At 36.7% G+C, this 20,219-nt stretch overlaps 1 protein-coding gene across 4 annotated transcripts in view; it reads right to left on the bottom strand.

Moving 5' to 3' along the window:
• The window catches only part of CDH8 (cadherin 8), a 370,300-nt gene that overhangs the window by 239,062 nt on the left and 111,019 nt on the right, over positions 1 to 20,219 (bottom strand). For all 4 annotated transcript variants that reach the window (XM_068527304.1, XM_068527303.1, XM_068527305.1 and 1 more), the window contains one exon: positions 204 to 498. In XM_068527304.1, coding sequence (XP_068383405.1) covers positions 204 to 498 — 295 coding nt within the window. The remainder of the gene's footprint in view (positions 1 to 203; positions 499 to 20,219) is intronic.

The following is a 20,219-nucleotide window of genomic DNA, read 5'->3' as shown; positions in this document are numbered from 1 at the left end:
ATAAAACTGCTTCGTCAGTTCCTATTACTAAGGGACTAAAGCTATTGAGCTGTGGAACTGAGGCCAAAAAAGGGGATTTGGAAAAGCAAATTAGAGATAAGACGGTAATAAATGTCTTTTATTCAGCCACACACTATCCCTGATGCCAGGAGCTATTTTAAAGATGATTCTTAATAGTTCTGTGAAATTGGAAGCATACATACCCAAAATGGACATCTCTGGCACGGTAGCATGATAGGGTCCGTTGAGAAACTCTGGTGCATTGTCGTTGATGTCTTGAACTTTGATAATAAATTCAGAAGGAGGCTCAAGAGGCTTATTTGTCTCCCAGTCCACTGCCTGAGCTGTTAGGGTGTACTCAGCTTTTTCCTCTCGGTCAAGTCTTTTTATAGCATGGATATCTCCTGTTATGTCATTTATTTGAAAGATGGTCCCAGCTCCATCGCCTGATAGGATATATTTGATTTTTTTGCTCCCAGGATCCAGGTCTGTATGTAACTAAAACGAAAAGGGACATTGGTTAGTGATGTGGCAATTTGCAAAGTATGTTTTACTACTTCATGTTTCAATATAAAGTTGTTTCTTTCTACATTGATTGTAACTTCATCAATTTCTGCTAACAGTAGCTGTACAAAGAGTCTATGCAACTGTATGCATATCAAGTAAAATATAATGAAATTCAGACAAATATGTTTGAACACTTTAAAAGTATACTCTGGCCTGTTCAGTATAAACTGATATGCATTTAGAATGATAAAAAGACCAGGAGAAAATACAAAAATACATGTATTCTTTTCAATTTGTTAATACATTTATTTAAAGTTATTATTATTAGTTACCTTTTATGGGTCACTATCTGTGTGCCAAGAGCTATATGAATCACTTCTCATATGATAATCCCCTTATTTCTTCCAAAAGTCACTGAGTTAGAATATTTCATATGAAACATGGGAAAAGGGAAGTTTGACAAGGCATATTATAACATCTCCAAGGTTTCCATTTGATGGACTCAAGTGTAGTAGACCTAAAATTCAACTCAGATCTGGCTGCTATATTCATAAAAACAGAAATAATTCTAATAATCTGATACATATTAAGATCTTATGTTTGTGTAAGGCTTTTTTTTTCCTCTCTGATTTATACAATTCTTCTGGTCCAGGAAAATTATTCCCATTTTACAAAGATGACTGAGGCCAGATTATGGGAGCATATTTTCCAGAAATGGGACTTCTTAGAGAAATGAAAACTTCGCAGCAGGGATCCAGATCCATCTTAGATCATGGCAACAAATATTTATTGAACACCTACTCTGCCTAAAACATTTTAGTAGGTACTGGGGAAAACAGAATCCCTGGCTTTCAAATTTTCACAGTTTATTCTTTAGAGGGAGACTCCTGATATATGGTGCTTCTTTTTTATACTATGTTGACTCCTGTTAAAAAAACTAAAATAAAACAAGAATATATATATTTTTAGTTTGTATTTTTAAAAGGAAAATTAATTGAATTATATTTGCAAAATACAGCTTAAATGTACATATTTTCAGCTTAACTCAGTTACTTAAATGCCAGTATAGTTATAGTTCTTGCACCATGAGATTTCAAACACTTGTTCCTTAAAAAATATATATACGTATATATTGGAAAAAAAAGTCTTGTGGAAAGAAACTCCTAGAAACTCAAAAGACATTGCATTCTCTTGGGATCACTTTCATTCAGTGATCGCGTTCTTTGCCAATTTAAATTGTATTTAGTGCCTCAATAAATGCAAAGATTTTTTAAAAGACATAAAACAGCAACAAAGCATCCAAATGCATCTAGATCTCCTATTTGACTTTTGAATACTTTAAAAAGTTAAAGCATAAGATTACATCAAATCCTTACCGAATCTCAAAATGTATCCCTTTCATTATTGTATTGAACTTATTAACAAGAGCAAATATTGAAATGCCACTTTATCTTAATGAATGTAGGATTGTAATTCATTAATATGATATTAATCCTAATTTATGACCATTTTAATTTATGTGCATTTTAACATTTCCATTAGCATTTTTATTAAAAAAGAAAAATTTGAATAAAATATGATTCATGGATGTTTCCATTCATATACAGGCATTCCTGAGACACAGAGGTATTGATATGTGTCACTCTTGCCCATCACATTTTTGCTATCAAAAATTAACACATTCAAAATGCTGCTACTATTACTTATATTAGAACTTATTTTGCACCATATTTTCCTTACATTTATCAATAGCTTCTGATTACTAAATCGTATCGTACTCCCAGGTTTTGATGATCCTTTGTGTTTAGAAATAACTGAGGGAGAAGGGAAAAGCATAGGTTTTGAACAAACACAAAGCTAAGACTCAGGTCTCTCTAACTATATAAACTGGAGAAATTAACACATTTATTTGAGCTTCAGTTACTTTGCCTCTAATATGGGGATAAAACATCTACCCTGCAGAATTGGTTTTAGAATCTGAGATGATCTATTTGAAAAATAGAGAAAAATGGAAGTTGGCACATTAAGTGCACAATAACTAAAACCATTTTTACTTCATAGCATCCTCAACTATATACAACTATCTGAAAACACTATAATAAAGCCCAGTTGCAAACTGAGTGAAAAGTTCCCAAGATTCCATCCTGAAAAAACTCTTAGCAAACACTGTGTGCTTCCTCTTTCTTCTGAAATTTATTTTTAGCAAATCTCAGCAAAATCCAGAGCCCTCATGATCTTGAAAGGCAGAGTACTGCGTTTCTATATTCACTCATTTCATCCTGTTATGTGGATCACACACACTCACACACACACTCTTGCACATGGCTTGTTCAGGTAACCAACTTGACATTACAAATAAAAGACCTGTGAGTGTGTAAGAATAGCAATTTACAGGCAGCAAATGCTCATAAAACTCCAGGTCTGGACCTCAGGCTTCGGAATACATGATGATAAGCTGCTGCTTTTTTGGTTGGTCTTCACATATCTGTTAAAACCTGCTCACTTCAATGCATCAAGACTGTTCTTGTCAACTTATCCCACCCCAGGACCCTCTCTGTGAGATTATGGTACCAAAGGTATCCCAAACGCACCACATTTTCACACATTGTGCATCACCTGAAAGTGTGAGGACCATCTCTCCCAAGAGCTGCTTCTGCTAATTAGAGCAGCATAAGGGCCACATGCAAACTGGCTGGGATGGTAAGACTGGTTGGCCTGGCTGTGGTACAAAAAGACCTCATCCATTCACTGATTAAATATGCACAAAATATGATTACAAACAACAGACATGGTCTCTGCCCTCAAAGACCCATAGGTTAGTGGGAGATAAAAACAAATAAACAGAAAATATTTGCTGTTGTTATTGTTATTATTACTACCACATGTACTGACTACTTATTACCTGGTAAACATTTTATTCAATACATGTATACATGTAACGTTCTTCTCACAGCCAACCAGAGGACACTTTGCCATTTCACCCATGAAACAGTTAAGATTCAGAGATTTTTAGGGAACTTTTCCATAGAATGTACTATCAGCAAGTGGCGATCTTAACAGCAGAAGCTTTAAAGGAAATTTCCTGGATTCAAATGCATGCTCTAAAGGTTTGAGTGCATATATTAAGTTTACTTAACTCAGAAAGTGGAGTATGGAGGAACAGAAAAGGCCACTACAAACAAGTAATGATGAACTCCAGATCTCAAAGAGGGAGGGAATGGGTAAAGATCCAGAGATAAGAGAGAGCATACTAAGTGAGAAAAGCTAAAGATGATTTAACGTAGCACTGACTTTAGGAGAAGAGGCAAGAAATAAGAATAAAAAGCAAGGCAGGGGTCAGATTACACAGAGTTGTGAAGGCAAGATAGAATTCAGATTTGACTATAAAGCAACAAGAGTCCATAAACACAAGGTTTCAGTAAGAAGCCTGGCATCATAATAGTTTTGTTTTACTAAATCACAGTGCTTGGTGTGTGCCCATAAGCAAAAGTCTCAGAAGCAAAGGGAAAGAGGTCAGAGGGAAAACTTAGACACCAATTCACAAAGCTACCTCAGTCTGGGTTCCCAAGCTCAGCCCAGCACCCATGATCTGTCTCATCTACAACCAGATGGATCCCGGTGGTCACTCACAGCAGCTTTGTAGGAGAAGCACCGAGTGTCAGGTATGCAACGAGCGATCCCCGTCATTCATATTAAGTCTTTGATTTGAGGGATCATAACGGGACTGCTACATAATTGAGTTGAACTGTGAGTATCAATATAATTACACCTTCACTATCTTTCATATATTTTCAAAATGTCCCTTAATTAAAATACAACTTTAAACTTTAAAGGCCACGGGAAGAAGCTTTTGCATTTCCACTCTCCTTTGCATTCCCAACTGCCTAGTAAGGTGCCTGTCATGTTGTTGGAGCTCAAACAATATTTGTGGAGTAAGTAAGGTGAATGCAAAAGAAGGGAAGGAAAGAACATTGCCTCGTTTTATTTTCAAAACAGTAATTTAAAGAAGAGAGTAAAGAAATTTAGAAAAGTTAGGTTCAGTGAGCTAAAATCTTATCCACTCTAAACGCAAAGCCCTTGAGTTCCCTCAAATATGCATTCAACCGTAGCCCCCAGCAAAACAACTGAGACATAGTAGAGGGAACATCGATGGAAGGATGAGTGGATGGATGGATGGATGGATGGCAATGGATGAATAATAGATGGACAACAGACAACAAGTATCTAATATACACACATCACTGTTCTCAGAATAAGAGCCCCCGCCACCCAAGTCTTCAACAGAATCACCCTTATCTCCCCTGTGGCTGTCAAAGAAAAAAAAAAAAAAAGTACAAACTACTTTTCTACCTTCTCCTACAAGATTCCTGAGGACACTAAAGCACTCCTAGTACAGTAGAGCCTAGAGAAGATAAGTTCTCCTCTGAGAGCCTATTTTAATACCAAAGAATGATTTAATTACCATGCTGCCCACTTTTTCCTGGAAAGTGAGTGATGAGGAATAGGATTCAGTGAACTATGGGGGAAATCAGTACCTCATCGGAAAATCGGTAGCTCTGCCATCAGAACTTACTTTGAAGTTCCACTCCCTCCAAAAGGAAATCCTAAGAGAGTTTCTCAACTTTCCTCTCTTCCTTTAGAGAAGTCTAAGTTACAGGGAGAGAATCAGCATCTTTTGAAACCCAAAGGGGTTAACGGGGATCATTACAACATGAATCTCTATCACTGATGCCTGTTTTTCATCAATCTACTCTCCCTTGGAAAGAACAGCAAGCTTAGCACACTTAAATAAAATAAAATCTTACACTGTATTCTCCGTATCTAGCAGGTGCCTGTCAGGGAGATACTGTGCTACGGGCTATCAGTCTGTCAGTGAACAGACGGATAATCTAATCCTTAAATTATAACCAATTAACATCAAAGATGGGACCAGAAACTTAACACAGTATAAGTTTTTGACCTAAATGATAAGAATGCAGGACTTCACTCTAGATCAGATGCTACTAGGAGAGTGAAAGGGCCGGTAAAGAAAAAGTGCAAGAGGGTATAAGAAGAGAATACTTTCATGTTTCTGAACTGTTCCTCCCCAACAAGGACCAGGAGTTTGACTTGAAATCTACTTATTTTAACTTGTAGTTCAGCCTTCTCGTGCACTATAGAACATCTCACAAAAGATGCTGACCCAACATGAAATGGTCCATTCGAGAACGAGTTTGAGTCCATCATTGTATTCAAGCAGAACTAGACAACCACTGGTTCTTCTGCTTTAGAGCTAAACGAAGCATCATATGATGGTGGGAGATGGGGTAGGAGGGGTGAGGATGTTAGGATGGACCACATAACTTGTAAAATGCCTTTATATGCTGAAATGTTATACCACATCAGTAAATCTAAATAATTATTTCATCCAGTCATGCCACTCTTTTTTTTTTTCATTTATTTTACTGAAGTATTGTTGATTTAGTGTTGTGTTAATTTCTGCTGTACAACAAAGTGACTCAGATATATATATATATATATATATATATATATATATATATACACTTTTTCATATTCTTTTCCTTTATGGTTTATTATAACATATCAAATATAATTCCCTATGCTATACACTAGGACTTTGTTGTTTATGTGTTCTATATATAATAGTTTGCATCTGCTAATCCCAAACTCCCAATCCTTCCCTCCACTGCTCCCCTTCCCCCTAGGCAACCACAAGTCTGTTCTTTATGTCTCAGTCACTCCACACTTAACAATTTGCAGAAACAAATTATAAAACTAAAGCCAGGTAATAGACATAAAAACACCCCAGCGTATTAGTAAGATCAAGTTGGGAATATGCACTTACTCTCGTGATCATACACTCTAAGGAAATAATTCAGTCAAATGATAACAGTCCTCAAAGTCATTCTCATATAAACCAAATGACCCTTAAATTTGTCTTATGGGGTGAAAGGCTAAAGAAGACACAATCCCCGATTAAAAGACTAGAACAGAGCATCCTGCACTGGAAGTGACCTCTACTTTGACAAAAATTTCTAATGTTTTACAGGAGGCAAATGTGTAGCGTCCTGATATCTCAGATGTGTGGTCTTTGCATTCTGTGTCAGCTGCTGATGTGTATATTGAACAGCTTAACGTGGCCAAGGGGACCGGTGCCCAGAGAAATAGAAAATTGGAAGCAAGTCTGAGTGAACTGCTGTTTTTGGCTGCAGGGACCTGAAATTATAGTCAGAATTAGGAATGCATTACTTGTGCTACTCCTTAAAATGGTTAAGTTCCACAAAGGGCCTCTAGGTACATTAGTCAACAATCTTCCAACAACAAGCATTGTACATGGTACATAGCAAATGCTCAGTAAAGTCTAATCGCTGTTTTGTCTGCACAGGACCTACCATAACGTCCTGTACCTTATCAGTGATTTTACAAGGATGAGAGGCACAGGTTCAGTAAATATATGGACTTTCTCAAGCTCACACGACTAACAAATAACAGAACCAGATGCAACCCAGTAAATCAGATTTCAGAGCATACACATTTTAGCATAATTCTAGAGAGATCCCCAGGAAAGCATACCTAGTTAGTCTGGGGACCTCCTATTTCACAAGATGAGAAGGAGGCAGAATGGAGAAGCCTCTCTATTCTGTCCCTATATGGCAGTAGAAATTTCCTATATATATTTAGAAGCCATTTGTATGAAATCCTGCAGTACAGTTCATCCTATAAAAGTCTGAAATAGAGTAGACATAGAAATAGAAAGGCAGTTTGCTCAACTAATAGGAATGCAAATGGAGAATATTGACAAGAAGAGGCTGGCCAGCTGTTTACCAAGCCAACATTCATGACCTTGGCAAATTTGCTACTATCTTGTCTGGACCGCAGCTTTATAGGTTTGGAAACATGATGTGTCAGCCTTATAGCAAATCCATCTCTCTTAGCCCGACTCCAATAAAGAAAGTTCCCAAGCCCAATTTTTTTAAAGGCAACGTATCAATGATAAATAGTACTTCGACTATTTAAGTGATCATGATGAGCAAAATTTCTCTTTATATAAAGACACACACACAAGTGAAGCCAAAGTATCCTTGTTGATAGGATTCAGAGAAAGGAGAATTAGATGGATCAATTCCATAATGATGCCATGGGACAAAATAGCGTAAGTATGCCCATCCTACAAAAACGGTCTTAACAACGCTCTAGCATGCTTAAGTTTTGTATTCTCAGATTTTTTCTTTTCCTTTAAGTACTGAGGTGGAGGCTCTGATATTTAAGCAACCATAGGTAAAAAAAAATAAAAGACAATGAACTGTCAATTGGACACATATTTTCTTATGTATGTTGATAACATCATGGTTAACATATTAAATCTTACAGGGTTGGAAGTCAATATGTTTCTCTAAGGCAACCAAAGATTTATATAGTAGTAATTCAGATTATGGGAACCAGAATGAGAGCCTGATAAGAAATAGAAAAAACTGTAAGATACTGAGGGATTTACTTAACCTCCCCAGATTTCAGTGTCCTTATTTGTAAAATGCTTTAATAACAGGTTTAACAACCTATCTATAGAGTATTTGTAATGATTAAAATGTGACAATAGATAATAAAGGCATGATATCTTCTAGGAGCCAAAATATTCAAATAAAACTGCATATAGGGTGGATTCTTGTGGAGATTGAATTTTGGAATTACAATGATAGGTTCTGCCAAACCTGGAACTGCTTTCCAAGAAAAATGCATCTAACAACATAGACTTCAACATGCAACATTACTTTGTAGTGAATATAAGAATGTCACTTCCTTTTTTTTATTGGAGTATAGTTGCTTTACAATGTTGTGTTAGTTTCTACTATACAGCAAAGTGAATCAGCTATACATACATATATATATATATATATATATATATATATATATATATATATATATATATCTCCCCTCTTTTTTGGATTTCCTGCCCATTTAAGTCACCACAGAGCATTGAGCAGGGTTCCCTGTGCTATACAGTAGGTTCTCATTAGTTATCTATTTTATACATAGTATCAATAGTATATATACGTCAATCCCAATCTCCCAATTCAATCCACCCGCCCCTTCCCCCTTGGTATCCATACGTTTGTTCTCTACTTCTGTCTCTATTTCTGCTTTGCGAAGAAGATCATCTATACCATTTTTCTAGATTCCACATATATGTGTTAATATAAGATATTTGTTTTTCTCTTTCTGGCTTCACTCTGTATGACAGTCTCAAGGTCCGTCCACGTCTCTACAAATGACCCAATTTCGTTCCTTTTTATAGCTGAGTAACATTCCATTGTATATCTGTACCACATCTTCTTTATCCATTCCTCTGTTGATGGACATTTAGGTTGCTTCCATGTCCTGGCTATTGTAAATAGTGCTGCAATGAACACTGGGGTACATGTGTTTTTTTGAATTATGGTTTTCTCAGGGTATATGCCAGTAGTGGGATTGCTGGGTCATATGGTAATTCTATTTTTAGTTTTTTTAAGGAACCTCCATAGTGTTCTCCATAGCGGCTGTAGCAATTTACATTCCCACCAACAGTGCAAGAAGGTTCCCTTTTCTCCACACCCTCCCCAGAATTTATTGTTTGCAGATTTTCTGATGATGGCCATTCTGACTGGTGTGAGGTGATACCTCATTGTAGTTTTGATTTGCATTTCTCTAATAATTAGTGATGTTGAGCATCTTTTTTTTTAAAACATCTTTATTGGAGTATAATTGTTTTACAATGTTGTGTTAGCTTCTCTGTACAACAAAGTGAATCAGCTATATGTACACATATATCCCCATATCCCCTCCCTCTTGCATCTCCCTCCTACCCTCCCTAGCCCACCCCTCTAGGTGGTCACAAAGCACCAAGCTGATCTCCTTGTGCAATGCAGCTGCTTCCCACTAGCTATCTATAAAAAAAAAATGGTTCTAACGAACCTAGGGGCAGGACAGGAATAAAGACACAGACATAGACAATGGACTTGAGGGCATGGGGAGGGGGAAGGGTAAGCTGGGATGAAGTGAAAGAGTAGCACTGACATATATACACTTCCAAATGTTGAGCATCTTTTCATGTGTTTGCTGGCCATCTGTATGTCTTCTTTGGAGAAATGTCTATTTAGGTATTTAGGTCTTCTGCCAGTTTTTGATTGGGTTTTTTGTTTTTTTGATATTGAGCTGCCTGAGCTATTTGTATATTTTGGAGATTAATCCTTTGTCAGTTGCTTCATTTGCAAATATTTTCTCCCAAGAATGTCACTTCTTGAGTCAAATGATCTTGGTACAAAGTGGCTTAAACTCTTACATTGGGCATTCTTATATTGAGCATATAGTCACATACTTGGTACTTATTCACCTGCTCAGGAAGAAATGATAGTATATGTATCTGGAAGTTTTTACTTTTTTTCAGCTTTAGTGACGTGTAATCGACAAATAAAATTGTAAGGTATTTAAAATGTACTTCGTTTTTATTTCTTGTTACTCAAAAACTGTAAGCCTAGAAGTAGGGGGAGGGTGATGAATGTGCATTGGGCCATTGAATAAATGCTTGTGTGCTCAAGAGTGTGGGTGAATAGTAACTGTGGACCTATTACTAAAAAGAGATTTAGGTGAATGGATCAAGGAGTGGATGGATGGATGAATGATTGGATGGATGGATAAATTGGTTGATAACAGAATTAAGGGGAGGAAAATGGACAGACAGATGGTTTTATTGGGAAATGCATGCATAAAAAATAATAGATAGAGGGATGGCTAGCTGAGTAAGAGTCTCAGCCGTTTTTCCATTTAGGTTCCAAAGCACATTAAATACTATGAATGAATACATGAATGAACAGATGGACATACTGGTGAGTAGGTGGGTGGAAGGACCACAGAGTTTCTCACTAAAAGATTGATTTTGGGAAAACATAACAAATTATTCTCTCTCACAGTCCTATTTCTTGTCTTACAGTAAAGCAGACATAGGACTTGGGAGTTCAACTATAAATTATGAGAGATTCTCAGACAAAGATCTTTGGAGCATGTTTACTTTTCAACTAAACGATCACTCTTCACAGATTTCTTTAAAAAATTTCTGTCTCAACACATGTATAGATATAGATAGTAAAGATATAGATATGAGAGGGGGAAATTTTATGCAAAATAAATAGACAATATAGTAATATACAATATAAGCAAGGTGAATAGGACTAAAAGAAGACACCCAGGATAACTAGCCAAACAAAAGAAGTAGATTTTAAACAGAGATGGATATTTAAAACAGATATTCAGGATATTATCCAAAGATCAGTTTACAGTGAAGCCTTCAGTTGTACTGTGGAAAAAGGAAAAAAGAAAGTATAAAAATGTTGTGTCAATGCCTTTTATGTTTGCAAAGAACTTGATTAACCAGAGTTCTAACAGGAGTTGAAAATATGAGATAGATTTCAGATGTGGTAATCACCATTACTTGCTAAACAGGATGTATCTTGTTATCCAAAAACTGACAAGATCACAGTGGGAAAGAACACAGTGGATAACCAAATGACAGTCATCTATTCTCTCTGAAATTTCCTATTTATAAAGGCACTGTGAGATAATCAAAATGCCATGAATTTGGAAGAACACTGCAGTTGAAGTTAAAAATGAAACACATAAACCTGGGATTTAGTTTGGGCCATAGAATAGGGTGTGCCATTGGCGAATCATTTTTTTCTGTGATCAAAAAGCCTAATAATAACTTAGCTGCGTTACCCACTCCTACTCCTTGAGCATTGTAAACTGTCTCATTCAGAGCCTCCCTAAGAAAGCAGAGCGTCACGACCAAAGCACAGATTTAACAGAAATAATCACATTTCCAAGTCTGACTGCTCAATGGGTAGGTAGATGAATGGATTGATGGGTGGAGGGATGAATGGATAAATGTGTGGATAAAAAAAATTAAGAGGAAGAGGATGGGTAGGTAAACAGTTTTGTTGGAGAATGCATGGGTGCACAAAAGAGTGCATGAGAGGATGGCTAAATAGATTCACAAGCATCCTTCCTTTTAGATAAATGACAATCAAAAAACCTGATTTGAATTAAAACTAGTGGATATGATTTTGGACTTTAATTTTCCCCATTTTAGTTTCTTCTTGTTAAAATGATACTAACGAGGCCATTAGCACCATTATCAAAAAAGATTACCTGATTGTTGTAAGGATAGTTTGTACATAAAAGTCGTTTTTAATTTTTTTTTTAACTCCTACTCTCCCAAGTATCATTCCTATAGTGAAGATTTGGAAATAGAACCTAATATATCATCAACGTACTGGAATTAGATGCTAATAATATAGCCTGCAATGCTATAAATATGTGTTTAAGAGTCTGTGTATGTGTGTGTGTGTCTTTACTCCATCTCCATTCTGCCAACAAAGTTTAGAAGTTAGCTGAAAAAAAATACCGAACAGTAAAAACAACCTGAAGACTGAAAATGCCCTTACTTTTCACACTATAAATAGATCTGTTGGAAATCTGTAAATCTCCTGCAATCATCATCATCATCACCATCTTTTATGAAAATAAACAGGATTTTTTCCATTTTTAAACAGAAACATAAATAATCCTTTCAAGTCCTCTGTTAGGAGGTCAATAGTTTCTCCTCAAAATTCATATGTTGAAGCCCTAAGCCCCAGTACTTCAGAATGTGACTACATATATATATATATATATATGGCTGAATCACTGTGCTGTACACCTGCAACTAACATGGCATTATAAATCAACTATACTTCAATAAAAATTTAAAAAATTTAAAAAGAAAAGAATGTGACTATATCTGGAGATACAGCCATTAAAGAGGATGATTAAGTTAAAATGAGACGATTAAGATGGGTCTTGATCCAATCTGACTGGTGTCCTTATAAGAAGAGGAAGCTTAGACACACAGAGAAATATCAGGGACACACATGTACAGAGGAAAGACCATGTGAGGAGGTATGTGAAAAGGCAGCAGGAGGGCAGCTACCTGCAAGCCAAGGAGAGAGACCTCAGGAGAAACCCAACCTGCTGACACCTGGACTTTTGGCCTCCAGAACTGTGAGAAAATAAATTTCTGTTGTTTAAGCTACTCTGTCTCTTGTATTTTATTATGGCAACTCTAGCAAACGAACATATCCTCCCAAAGCATACCAGCCACTTATCAATGAATACCTTACTTATGCAAAATGGTGGCTGCAACTTACAGTGATGCTACTGATAGGCTATGATTCTAGGTGTTGTAGACAGAAAAACAGTCCCCAAAAGATATCCATGTCCTAATTACCAGAACCTACAAATATGTTGTTACCTTACCTGTCAAAAGGGCCTTTATAGATGTGACTAATTTAAGGACCCTGGAATGGGTAGATTATTCTGGGTTATCCAGGTGAGCCCAATCTAATTACATGCATCCTTAAAAAAGAACCTTTTCTGTCTGTGGTCAGAGGGAGATACGACTTCAGAATAATGGTCAGAGAGATTCAAACTTGCTGACTTTGAAGATGTAGGAAACGACCAATAGCCAAGAAATGGGTAGCCTCTAGAAAAGGAAACAGATTCTCCTCTAGAAGTTTCAGAAAAAAACACAGTCAGACTCATTTATCTTAGCCCAGGGAGACCTGTGTTGGGCTTCTGACCTACAGAATCATAATACATTCATGTATGTTAAGCTACTACGTTGGTGATAATCTGTCATAGCAACAACAGAAAACTAATATAATATTTCCAGGCAATACAATTATAAAATTGTTGAAATGTTGATCAGTTGCAAATCAGGTATCTAGTGACTGTGGGTAAACCTTGTATCCTTTCTAATTATACCTTCCTTCACTTATAAAATAAAGTGTATAAAGTTACTCTTCAGATGTTTTATAGCTCAAACAGCCTGTGATTATTTAGACACATCCTTCCATTTTGCATAGCTACTTTACTTTTTCAGTATACTATCATGATACTATCATGCATACTCCCTCAGAAAATATATAGTTTCCCTTGCAACGCAGGCACAGGGAATAACCCATTCATTTGATTATTTAGCCATTTCTCCAAGAACACCGAGAGTTTCCTTATACTAGATACGTTTATCTTCTATTTCATTTAAGTGTCACAACAACCCTACGAGCTACATACGAGACTCCTCAGTTTACCGATTAAGAAACTACTGATTAGAATTTTAAACAACTGCTCAATATTGCGTGTAGCAAGAGATGAAGAAAGGATTCAAATCCAAGTCTATCTGCTTCTCAAGTTCATGTTCATTTTATTATTTTAGCATTGTGTGCCAGAATCAAACATGGAGGAAGAAAAACAGAAGTACGTAAAACAAAAGACTTCACTGTTCACAAAACTATAACCTGTTTAGTGACTTTTTTTTCAACATACATTTCATGTATTACCTGTTTGCTTAATAGGAGCCTTGTGAGACTTAAAGTCAAGGTCAGAGTCGTCATCCCTGTGGCACACAGGAGGAAACAGAGTCCTAGATCTAATGACCTCTGGAAACCTGTAACACCCAATTAACCTCAGAGTCCTAGGTCCCCAGACTCCTCCCATAGGGAGGAGCCTAATGATAGAAACCTCCCTGAGGTCGGGGAGGTGAGGGGACAGGAAAGGAGAAAACTTGCCCTTGCCAGTAGAAAAAGCTTTGGGGAAATCTAGCAAGCCTAGGAGATGGAGGGAGGGAGGTGAGGTGGGGGATTTGCAGATAACAATGTCAAGCTAGAGAATTATTAGACACACTTTGCAAATCACAATCTACCAGTGGGAAATATCTACTCAAATAATCACGTATTTAACCTTTCCCTGAAAAAAATAAACTAATACAACCTTCCTTTGCACCTTCACCAACACTAGTAATATGACAACATTGATTAAGTGCATAATGGATGCCCAATATGTAATTATGAATATAAGAAAAGAGCTCTACTCTATCTCCCAGTATTCTGTGTAATTGTGATAAAAAGTTCTAATGCAGATGTGCATTCACAACTTCTTCATTCATTCTGATCTTGAGAAAAATTTTATCTGGCCTGGTGGATTCTTAGGTCACTAAAAATAGATTGCATGGTCCTTTTAACCTTCTTCCTATTAATCAGATATGCTAGTTTGTTTGCAATGATAAGTTCAAGAGCTACTAAGGCAGAAACTAATAGACGTGGAAAGGAGAGAGAATAAAAGTGACAAAGAGGTTACATGGACGGGGTTAGAAGAAAAGCTTTGCTTTTTGCATATTGTTTATTTACTTTCAATGTTGGTGCATTTGAGGAGAGAGAAGAAATCTGGGGACACTTATCACTAATGTGAAAGTTTTCAGAGATACAAGAGGGGAGTCAGGTTTCTAAGAGGTTTCATTTAACTATAAAAATGTAGACTTCACTTTGGCATATGACAGAGCGATTATACTAAATGAATAAATTGCTGTTCAATTATCTTTGGGTATGAGAGTGAGGGTTCTTTGAAAGGACCATGTACTGAGACAAAAGGCTCACTGCAGCTCAGCACTGCACAAATTATTTACCTATTAGTACGTGTGTGTAAAACCTGGCAATTCTGGAGCAATGGGGGAAGGCTGGGGAGATTGGATTGAATGTTTCTGTAGTCCTGGTAGCTAAGTTTAATCTCCTATGGTTAAGTTAAAAAATGACCAGTTTTTTCATCAGGTACGAGAAGAATTCTGGCAAGCAGCAAAGCTACAAGGCTGCTCCTACCTCTGTATGAACCACCTCTGTCAGTGAGCACCGAAAGAAACAGGAAAGTCTAGAGCAGCAGTTCCCAAAGCATGGGTTCACAGACCTCTGGGAATTTCTAAGCACCCTTCAGGGCATCCAGGAGGTCAAAGTTATGCTCCTTTCTCACTGTGTTGACATTTGTGTTGATAGTGCGAATGTAAGGGAGGACAAAACTGCTGCCATGTTCACACCTATCAAGGCAGCGGAACCAAACTATACTAAGAGTCATGGTACCCTTCACTACCATGCACTCTCAGGATTAAAAAAAAAAAAAAAAACAGAAGAAAGAAAGAAAAAGAAACAGAGCCAGTTTCACGTAAGATGTCTTTGGTGAGGCAGTACAAATTATTAATTTAATTAAATCTCAGCCCTGAGTACACATATTCTTCATCTCCTGTGTAATGAAATGGACAGTACACATAAAGCACTCTGCTCATGGTGAAGTATGATTGTTGACTCAAGGAATGGAATGTGTGACTGGTTCGGTGGCTGAACAAGCCACAATTTTTTATGAAACCTCATTTACCATAAAATGGAAAATGGAAAGAACAAATGATAGACAAACTATGGCTATTCTGACTTGAGTATTTACCAGACATTTTATCCAAAATTTATAATTTAGAAAATAGAATGGTTGTTTTAATCTATGAATGAATAAAATTAGCTTATTTCTTCAAAGATAACCAACAGTATTTGTTGCCCATGAAAAACAAGTTGAGCTTTCTAGCAAATATTAGAATTTAAGAAAATCTGTATCTGCCTCTCTACTGAAAGTTGCTGAAAATAATAATCTTCCCAGGCATCATCAGTGTGTGCTCATGTGAAGGTTAAAGAACATCATACTCAAAAATTGCACTCATGAATATACAGGATCTTGGTGATTGATGGAGCAATATAATCAAGATAAACAAATATTAGTCTCTGTGGGAAAAAAAGAGCTATAAACACTTAAAAAAATCTTCTCATCCAGGCATGTAGTCATCTTTAGTCGCTGCAAGTCGAACTAAAACTCACCCTTCTATTTTTAACATCCCTGCCTGTTTTGGCAAAGAAACAATTTTAAATAAACAGCTCTTAGTCGTCTTGAGGAGGATTATTTGTAAGACACTCTTAATATACAATTTCCATAGAGTCACTAATTGTTCCTTACTTTAAAATTCATCCTTCTGCAAATGAGATGTACTTGGTAATGTAAATATCATCCAGGCACAGGATACTGCTCTGTGTTAGCATCCACATTATTATTCAGTCGTCATTAATACACTTCTAAAATAAAGTGTTGACAGCACTCTTATTCAAACATATAGCATATGTTTATAGTCTCACACATTGAGGTACACACATAATTACAATATATGTGTGAGAGAAATTGCAGAGGCAGTCCAAGGAGCCGTGTGCTTACACGAATTGAAAACTGCCACTGTCCAATTAAAGTATGTGAGACCATGGGGTGGCAACATCGTCAAATGCCTATCATATACGGCCAAACTGATTAAATAACAAGACAAAAATGCAATAAAAAAACAAAGTTTTTTTATTGTTCTTGTTGTTTAAATAGAACATCCAGAAGCTAATAGAAATCAGGATACTCACTGCTCTTCCTTATCCCAGTCAAGACGCGATCTCGATGGAATAATGCATTACTATCAACAATACTGAATAGCTCAAAATCACAATGTTCATCTTCCACCAAACCAAGCTGCCATTTGGAGGAGAAAACTTATGTCTACTTGTTTGTTGGTTTTAGGTAGAGAAAGAAAATAATTTCATATTACATTTCTTTGCTGCTATTTTTGTTTTTCTCCATTTGAGCTCATTAGGAAATAATTAATGCATGATGTGTAATTAAAGAAGAATCACCCCACATGTATTTCAAAGCTTCATGCTATATGAATTTTAAGAGGATTTTAAAGTAGGGTCATTTTTCTGCAAAAGCGCAATATACTATTCCTTAGAGAAAGTGCATATCATCAAATGTTAAAATCAAGATTCACAGTACGTAACTGTTTACTCCATAAATGATTTGACTTCCAAAGTGTTCTTCTTAGTCGGGGGGTGGGGGAACAAAGTTATACTCCATTAAAGATGTATTAAAAAAAAAAGCAAATAAAAAAAAACCTCTAACATTATTTCAAAGGTGACTCTTACCACGGTTGGGTCAGGAGGTGGCAGGATAAGTTGAATGAGAAAGAGGAGGAGATGGAAGAGGAAGAAACCTGGACATATACAGAACCTACTATATGCCATGCATTGTTCTAACTGATTAACATGCATTATGCTATCCTCACACCCAAGACAGTTTTTATTATTCTCATTTTACAGATGAAAAATCTGAGACACAGAGTAAACAACCTGCTACAGGACATACAAACTAATAAGAATCAAAACCATGGACTTTGGTCTTGGAATCCAAAGGTATGCATGCTTGTGTATGCATAAACACATTTGTTTACAATCATTCTTTTCCTCCATTCCAAATAAATAATTATTCTATTTTTTTCTCCTGAATTCTGTCAGTGCCTCCTTGAAAATAGAAAAAAAAAAATCTATGCTCTAAATATGGAAAGAAGGAAAAAGAACTAATGCTTGTTGAACACTGATCCTTTGAAAGATGATTTAAATCACAGGACAACAAACAGAAGAACAGATATTTGAACCCAAGTATGCCTGACAGCAGCCCATTTATTTCTAATACCTCACATCCCTTTCCAAAGTCTTCTGATATATTTATAGAGAGTTTTGCTTCCTCTCTTTGTAATACCTTCCAAATTAACACCTTGATCTATGTCCTTGTTAGCTATTTCTTCTAAAGGGTCAACTCTTGAATTCGCCAAACAGATGAAAACCATTAGGTGGTAGAAGGACTTTTTTATGTCCTTAGGTTTCTGTGACACCTGACAGATGGAGCATATGCCCACAAATAACCCAGCATTTAAACAACTGTTGGCTATGCAACAGGAATCACCAGGATACAGTGTGCTCATTCACAATAGAGAACTATTAAAGGATTCATAATTTTGATTCAATAGGTCCTATTATTTCTTTTGTGAGACTACATAAGCCTCATTAATAGTAACAGCAATTGTACGTAGACACACACTGGAGACCGGCATCTAGGGTGTGCTGGGTTAATGGTGAGGTTTGGGAGGATACAAAAGGTCTCATTTAAGATGTTATGCACTTTTTATTTCATGTGGCTAATTACTGCCATTGAACTCTGCCGTTAGTACCTTTTATGACAATTTCAAGGATAAAGAGTAAAAAACAGCAGGCATTGCATGAGCTATCACCTGTGGTCTGAGTGCCTCACTGGTTAGCCTTGCCATGTAATTCAACACCATGGTATAGCAGAAAGAATATGGATTTTGAAGTCACTGAGTCCTCAACACCAACACTGGCTTTGTGATTTAAACACCATGTGACTTTAAACAAATCATTTTACTTTTCTTACCTTCAGTTTCTATGTCACCAAAGGAATAAGAACACCTCAAAGAGTCAGTGTGAGATTTACATTAAGTAGAAGTATGTCTGTTAACTGGCAATAGGTGTGTACGGTGTAGGTATAGGTCTTGATTCACCAAATACAATTTTGTTTCTACTTGTATATATCTTTCATTAAACACACACACACACACATGTTAAATCATAGACATTATATATACAAAAGCATATGGCACAACTCTGTGCCGGGGCAGAATCTGCAGCAATGCCTCAGAAGATGGAGCATGAGGGGGCATGTGGACCTACATGGCCCACAGCATAATGCTGAACCCTCAAATGTATCAACTTCAAATGTTTCTATGTAAGGCATTGTTTGACAAGAGGGTTAGGCTATTTAAAAATATTTGAAAATCATTGCTCTGAATATTCTAATACCTATGACTAAACTACACAGGAATACTTGAGAGCTCCAAATGCAATGTCATTTGTACAAAAAGTCCTTCTTTTCAGTTGAGTTAGTAAAGGTATTTCCACTGAACTGCACTTTACATGCAATAGTTGCACTTTTGTGACCTACATTAAGGAATGATAGAAATTAAAAGCCCTGTGAAACACCTCACTGTGATATTACAGGGCTAGAGTCGAAGAAGTTGCTCATTACCCTGCCTAGTGTACTGCAGGGAGAAAACGCTTAGGTGAAAATAACTGTTCCCAATACTAAGATACTAACAAAATTTCTTGAGATGAACTTGTTTATCTCATGGATACTCTGATTTGTACTAGTAATCAGCTTTTATACTTCACAATGGATACTAGGTAAACTGAGAGCCAAAATGGTGGCCCCACCAATAACACATTTATAGGAATTCTATCATGAAACTGTGTATGTTAGTTAATTTAACTGTGCCCTTTTGCTCCTATTTATTTCCGGTTTTCATAACTTCGTTCTCAACTATTACCAGTTTACGTAGTCCTGTCATTGTTTTTGTGTTATGTTTTGGTTTTATTCTTAAAAATATTTTCCTCCATGGTAAGGTTTAATATGCTGAGATAAATATAGTAAATTTAACTTTTGAGATATTCAAATTCATGCCCACCATATGCATATGCTAATAGCACATTACAAATGTTCTATTTATAATTCTACCTCTTTCATCAAGAAATCCGGTTCACAGGCTTCCCTGGTGGTACAGTGGTTAAGAATCTGCCCGCCAATGCAGGGGACACGGGTTCGAGCCCTGGTCCGGGAAGATCCCACATGTCGCGGAGCGACTAAGCCCCTGCACCACAACTACTGAGCCTGCGCTCTAGAGCCCACGAGCCACAACTACTGAAGCCCACGTGCCACAACTACTGAAGCCTGCGCACCTAGAGCCCATGCTCCACAACAAGAGAAGACACGGCAACGAGAAGCCCATACACCGCAACGAAGAGCAGCCCCCGCTCGCCGCAACTAAAGAAAGCCCGCGCGCAGCAAAGACCCAACACAGCCAAAAATAAAATTAATTAATTAATTAATTAAAATTTATTTAA

This window comes from Eschrichtius robustus, chromosome 19, assembly GCF_028021215.1.
Source record: "Eschrichtius robustus isolate mEscRob2 chromosome 19, mEscRob2.pri, whole genome shotgun sequence".
In the NCBI taxonomy this organism is placed as follows: domain Eukaryota; kingdom Metazoa; phylum Chordata; class Mammalia; order Artiodactyla; family Eschrichtiidae; genus Eschrichtius; species Eschrichtius robustus.
Note: the sequence above shows the minus strand (reverse complement) of the source record. Positions and strands in the feature narration are given on the sequence as shown.